The following is a 7,358-nucleotide window of genomic DNA, read 5'->3' as shown; positions in this document are numbered from 1 at the left end:
CAGAAGAATTTTTACACCATTATTATTATTATTATTATTATTATTATTATTATTATTATTATTATTATTATTATTATTATTATTATTATTATTAGAAAGTAAAGAATTTCTGCTGTAAGAAATACGCTGTTTGTATCCACCGAGATATGAACATTGGCCAACTGTTGACTAATATTGACATGCAGCAAAAGCGAATTGTAAGATAAATTGAGAAAACGCAGTATAAGTCAATTCGCACCACGCAGCTGTCTTTTTCAACAAGATATTATTATTATTATTATTATTATTATTATTATTATTATTATTATTATTATTATTATTATTCCGTCTCAGGGTCCAAAAAGCGTGGCAAAGTCACAGATCGTACCCATTCAACTTTGTCAAACACGTCCACCACCGGTGAGTCCAAACAGGGGAGTTGGCAGGAAGCGCATGCGCGGGTGAGAGTGCCACCTGGCTTGCCTAGTGCACGAGCTCACCCATAAAAGCTGCCCTCCGCTCCAACCGTGACACAGAGCTCACAAAGTCATCCTGTTGTGAGTTTCATTCAGCGATTCAAGACGCGATCATGAAGACAGCGACGCTCCTGCTGCTGTTGGGCCTCTTGTGCAGCTTTGCTAGAAGCGGAGCTTCCGAAGGAGAAACGGTGAACACACCTTCCATTTTCTTTCTCTCGTATCCTGAACTGAGACCAGTTTACCTAACGAGATTTCGTATATGTTTCAAATGTGGAAGAAACTGTTTTCTAAAAGTTACAAGGAGAGCAGATAAAGTCTTTACAAGGCTAATCTTTTGTTTCTTTTAAAAGAAAATTGCTAAAACATTCATATATATATACTGTATATATATATATATATATATATATATATATATATATATATATATATATATATATATATATATATATATATATATATATATATATATATATTAATCTTGTAGAGTTTATCTGGTCTCCTTGTAACTTATAGATAAGAGTTTTTTTTAAGCTGATAATTTGTCACTGCTATTACTTGCCTCGTGTTATTTCAATGCTGAATTATATTTACATGAAATAAATAAAAAAATAAATCTTTAGAAGATATTCGTTATTGTTATTGTTATTATTATTATTTAATAATATGATCATCATGAGGTGCCTTCCCTTACTCGTTTTCTTTTGGCTTCCAGCACGGGAACGGTCACCGAAAGGGTAAGGAAGAACCTGGTAGGAGGTTGGAGCTAAGGTCAAGTACTTTTATCCTTGGTGCCTTGTAAGCTTTCTTATCCTTTTTTTTTTTTTATTCTTTTGGGGACAAGAAGGCCGCCAGTGGTGCCATTACTGGCGCCTGCTATGATTTTACCCGGGGTACTCCAGGAGAGTTGGACGAGACACGGTTGGAATATCAGAAATTAGACGAAAAAGAGATGTAAATATTTTTCCAGTACTTGCTTCCATTGTCTTATTTAATGAACTGAGTGTATATACAGTACAGTAGGTATTCGGTTGCTATTGCTTAATAATTAGCATTTCTCTTCAGACGTCATGGTATATTTGTACCTATGTTCAGGTCTTCAGTGTATTCAATTCCTTTCATTGTCTTCACTGACTCACTTTCAAAATTCTCTCAAGATATTTTGAAGTTTTGAGACCATCAGTGAAGTGTTATTATTATTATTATTATTATTATTATTATTATTATTATTATTATTATTATTATTATTATTATTATTATTAAACCTCTTTTCTAATTTTTTATAAGTACGAAATGTGATAAAAAAGTGATCAAAGTAGAAAATAGATATAGTGAAGGGAGTCATGTTCCTCATTATGACGTATGTCTATATCTAGAGAAAGCTCATCATCGTCAACATTATGAAAGTATAAAACACAAATGCTTGAAAAGAAGGAACTGCGTAACTCGGGGCATCATAATTACTTTCAGCCTGGAATGGAGAGTAGGTGCATTCACAATGACTCCTTTTCTCACTGCGCAGGTTGTAGGCCATCTGCCGCATGCCGTGCTTACGGTGGTTACTGCATCACAAGCAGCCAGGCAGCTAATTGCAGCGGCCTCCTGTTTCCAAGGGAATGCACATCCACCCACTGTTCCTGCTGCATAAACGGTAAGAAGACGAAACTCTGTAAATGTGCAGTTTGTATAGGAGCCTCTCCCGTTTTCCTGAGAACCTCGACGATTTTGCGGTTCTTTTCACGGGTGATTCTCGTGTTGTGTTGAATTTAAAATTTTGTTGCCACTCACTGTTTGAGTGAGGACGTACAGACACTGCAGCATATAGAACATCATTAAAAAAAAAAAGAAAAATAGGCTGCTAGGAACATTCCGACACACGAAAAAAAAGAACATTTACCGTGAACTTATCTGTCAGAAACAACACTGGAAGATTTCCATATTCCAGTAGCTCTATAGAGTCATTTCGACACTTTATCTTTCATGCAAGATAAAAATGTATTTACGAAAAACATCTTTTATTCTGGGTTCCTATTACCGTAAGCCTTTGTTAACAGTCAAGATCAAAGTACATTCTGAGGCTGCCTAGAGAAGCAGGTCGACGCTCGCGATGACTACAGGGCTTCTGGCAATGAGCAACTCTCTCACTCACTCACTCACTCACTCTCTTTCCTTGCTTTTCGCAGCTACACTGAGGCAGAACGAATGCGCACAAACGACAGATCTCTGCCCCGCAAACTCAGTGTGTCAAGACAGAGACGTAGGCTACGAGTGCGTCTGCAAAGCAGGCTACCAGCTCTGTGGAGGTGAGTGATACTAAGGATTTGAACATTCTCAGCTTAAGGAAAAAATGACAGAAGATGACATCATTCCATTTTTCCTTTCCTTTCCTGTAAAGTTGATTCCCAAGTTTTCCTAACTTACATTCAGTATCACAGCCCTTGAAACGTCCTTCCTGGCTTGTCTATCTGGCCAATTCTCTAAATGGACATCTGCCATCGTTCACAAGATTTGCTCTTTCCAACAGACATTGATGAATGCGCCAGCAATCCTTGTGGTGCAAACTCCATTTGTAGAAACACAGTCGGGAATTACAGCTGCGTCTGCAACGTTGGCTATGTTTTCTACAACGGTTCTTGCCTTAGTAAGTTTCGCTTTATTTTGAAAAAGACCTGATTGGGATCCTAGGCACCCTTTCAGAGGCTTCTCGAAACAATGTTTGACATTTAGAATATGGCTCAGCACCAAACGATGTCTGCAGCAGGCAAGTCACGTATTGAACAGAGAAGTGACGGCATGATAAAAATCAACTGAATGCTCTTCACTAAACTGTAGGTCTAGAACCTTTGCTTCTGGCTTCTTTTTCTTGAAAGTTTTATAGATGAGTAAGTGAGTAAAGTATAAAGTAAAGCAGAATACAGAATATAGCTAAAACCTATATTGCTGTGTCTTAACATAGCATGCTTCGTAAGCTTCTTCTACTGATACGTCCATGCACATAATCTGTCAGGATTCTCTTAAAGTGGACCCTTCTCATGTTCCTTGTAATAGCATCGATATATATATATATATATATATATATATATATATATATATATATATATATATATATATATATATATATATATATATATATATATATATATATATATATATATATATATATATATATATATATATATATATATATATATATATATATATATATATATATATATATATATATATATATATATATATATATATATGTGTGTGTGTGTGTGTGTGTGTGTGTGTGTGTGTGTGTGTGTGTGTGTGTGTGTGTGTGTGTATGTGCATGTGCCTTTTATAGACTATATCTCAATGGAAGATTGGCATATTTAGTCTTTTCTTACAAGAAAGGTATTCAATATACTAGTTTCTGTACCAAGAGTGGCTAGACGTCCTCGGCTTTGGAAAGAGAAGCAAGTACTTATTGTTATCCAGTGTGAGGCGACGCCACTTCAAATGAACCAACCGATAATAATGCTACTAATTAATATCTCTCTCTCTCTCTCTCTCTCTGCCAAAGTCCCCAGGTCCGCCCCGGAAGTGAAATTCCACGGTTCCTGGGCTGGTGTTGCAGGAGGAATTGCAATGTAGGCGGAAACCGAATGTGGATATCATCATCTTACTCATCAACTCAACAAACATCACTGATGAAGGACCTGACTAAAATTTCTATTATTTCCATCACAGAAGAAGAAGTTGGTACAAATTAGATTTTTGTCTTTGCGCTTTCATTCCATTTGATACGCGATTCTCGTGATTCAAAAATACCATTGAATTCATAAATAAGCATAGAATTTTTTTTTATGTTTCTTCAACTGAATTGTCTAGTTTCATCACTTCTTGAACACCTGGAAAGTCCATTTCTGGTTGGTGTGTGCCAATGATTATTGTTTTCTGAATAAAGTCTTCAGCAATGTACTGTTTCATATTTGTGTTTTTCTAAACAAAGCGAATCTATATTTGTGACACTTGAACTTCATAACTGGATAAAGCACAAAACAAATGTCTGAGATTTAGACTACTCATGAAATATACTTTAAATAGATAAAATTGGGAAAGTGCCAAATTACAATTTCCGACTGAATATTGAACAACTAGAATTGATAAAGTGGCAAGAACTTTCATATGATAGTTCACCTGTGCAAGAATCATTCTCAAAGAATATAACAGCCGTTCATTCTCATTACGTTCTTTTCAAAGCTGGGAGTGAATTATTATCCCTCTAAAAAAATCTTAAGACCAATTACGGAAGTTTTGCCCCAGCTAGAAAAAAAAATTCTATTGCAAAAAATCGAAAGTTCAAATGAAAGGGCGATGGTATACGGAGCCAGTGAAGATTTTTCAGAGAAATGGGCGGTTGTACTTTCGCTCAGCTTTCAAGAAAATTTCTCTTTATCCCTTTCTCCTTCCCACGAAAGTGAGAAGAACATAGCTTTTTTTCACTTTTGTTTTTTGGCGTAAAGAATATGGCACAGGAATCGTAAAGCAATGTTTTTCTAATATTCTCTCTCTCTCTCTTCACACACACACACACACACGCACACACACACAGATAAGCTTATGCGAAAAAATTACATTAAAACCGCAAGAGAAATATAGTTCCTGGTATTATCTCTCTCTCTCTCTCTCTCTCTCTCTCTCTCTCTCTCTCTCTCTCTCTCTCTCTCTCTCTCTCTTACTAATACAATTGAATAATTGCAAAAATACCCATAAACTACATTGAATGTTTCAATGTTACTATACATAGATATATATATATATATATATATATATATATATATATATATATATATATATATATATATATATATATATATATAGTACAGGCCTGATTTTCGAGGCCTATGTCTTATTTAATTCTCTGTTTTAAGAAGAGAGGTTGGTATCTCGCTTTTCCTGAGATATGTTTGATAGCGAAAACCGACTGGTCGAGTCAGATGATCTCTCAACATCCCATCTTAAGTTATTCATCTTCACATCTTAGGTTATTCATTACCCCTAACTAAATTCTAAGGTCTACTGGAATGAGATACTAGGATACAAAACTAAAAACTTTATTAAAAAAAATAGCTTAAAAAAAGCTACGAAAGAATGAAATCAAATGATTCAATATAAGTACGAAAATCTGATTAAGGTCCAAAACATAGGCACTCATTTATTTAAAAGGAAATAGAGAAATAACCCATCTGCCATTCAAATCATAAAAGGTCACTCAATGCATTATAAAAGTCATTTCATATATGATTAAATGTCACACCACTCCCTTTTTTGAAGAGGAACGTGGAGAAAAATACCTGTAAGAGACAAGCTTTATATTAAAAACCAGAAATTGTAAAATAAAAATGCAGAAACACAAGATTTCATTGCAACAGGGATAAAGTCTTTCTCCAGAGTCTGTAACAAAAATCTAAAATGTTTTATGAGTTGTACTCACTTCACGAAAGTCTTCTTGAACACAGACTCCATCTGTGTGCTTCCCTTTTGCACAGTTCACATGTCAGTTATACCCAGAACGGATCGAATTGCCCACTCATTCTATGAAACACTCCATTATATGGATTTTGCAACGCACATATGAACACACTCTCGTGACACCGCTCGAGTTCAATGTACGACAAGACACTCCTTCTGTAAACCAAGGCGTCACAAGGTATTTGGTCACACATGCCCTTACACACTCCACTGTGATATTCTCTTCAAATAAGGATCTATAACCGGATAAAGCTTCGAGAAGTTTCTATGTTGATCTGCGCTTCTGTTCACACGTGTGTTGTAACTAAGAGTCACTGAGAACGTTGACTTTTTGCTGAATGCGAAAAACACCCAAGCATTTCGTTACATGCTGTGTTCAGTCATATGATCTCTCTAAATGCTGATACATTCTTTTTCAAAAAGGTCACCTTCGTGACCATATATATATATATATATATATATATATATATATATATATATATATATATATATATATATATATATATATATATATATATATATATATATATATATATATATATATATATATATATATATATATATATATATATATATATATATATATATATATATATATATATATATATATATATATATACATATAGGTGAAAAATACGCAGACTTCCTTCTTCCATTTATTGGTTTTGTCGCGACAGCTGTTTCGCCTTTAATGGCATTGTCAATCGACTACTGACTCACAATATGGCCTTTTGGTCTATTTGTATCTTCGTTTGGGGAGAAACACCTCAAGGTCATTCTCCCCACACTGGTTGGTCACTTGGAGCAAATGCCCCTGGAGAGGGCACACTTGGTCAGCGCTGTACTAATCTGTGAAGCTGGGCCACACATCCCCACATGGGCAAAAGCCTGGGTTTTGCCCAAGGGTTTTGCCGCACTTAACCATACTTTCTCCCATCCATATTCTTATATTGTTATCTTTAATTTGGGAATAAAACAATTGTCTAAATAGTGCAGAGAGTAGCATAATGACATATATATATATATATATATATATATATATATATATATATATATATATATATATATATATATATATATATATATATATATATATATATATATTATTACATGGGTCGGTCAGTTATTTTACTTTAACAATCGACTAATCGGAGTTATATTACCTTGCTCTACCTAAGACCCATGTAACTCTGCCAATTAAGGACAAACAAAGCTCTAAATGACAGATAATGAAACCTATAAGCTTATTATAGACGGATGTGGATTAATGAAGCCAACTTACTAAAAACTAGTTTCAACAAAATTAAAATGAAAAGGAAATGGATTATTTTTAGGAGCTGACAGCAACTCAAAGTATTAGTCATAACCAGGACAGATACCTCAATGCTAAATGTAATGATCGCA

At 34.5% G+C, this 7,358-nt stretch overlaps 1 protein-coding gene across 2 annotated transcripts; it reads left to right on the top strand.

Moving 5' to 3' along the window:
• The first annotated feature begins 525 nt into the window (after positions 1–525).
• Positions 526–4,402, top strand: LOC136837919 (thrombomodulin-like). 2 transcript variants are annotated; one of them, XM_067102790.1, is made up of 6 exons: positions 526–646; positions 1,171–1,192; positions 1,978–2,106; positions 2,639–2,758; positions 2,980–3,096; positions 4,010–4,402. In XM_067102790.1, the coding sequence occupies exons 1-6, from the start codon at positions 569–571 to the stop codon at positions 4,024–4,026; spliced, it is 483 nt and encodes a 160-aa protein (XP_066958891.1). In that variant the 5' UTR covers positions 526–568; the 3' UTR covers positions 4,027–4,402. The 2 variants fall into 2 exon arrangements, with proteins under 2 accessions (XP_066958891.1, XP_066958890.1); XM_067102789.1 differs by having other exon boundaries at positions 4,003–4,402.
• The last annotated feature ends 2,956 nt before the right edge of the window (positions 4,403–7,358 follow it).

Source organism: Macrobrachium rosenbergii, unplaced genomic scaffold (assembly GCF_040412425.1).
Source record: "Macrobrachium rosenbergii isolate ZJJX-2024 unplaced genomic scaffold, ASM4041242v1 13895, whole genome shotgun sequence".
Lineage (NCBI taxonomy): Eukaryota > Metazoa > Arthropoda > Malacostraca > Decapoda > Palaemonidae > Macrobrachium > Macrobrachium rosenbergii.
The sequence above is the reverse complement of the archived record's forward strand: the minus strand, read 5'-3'. Positions and strand labels throughout refer to the sequence as shown.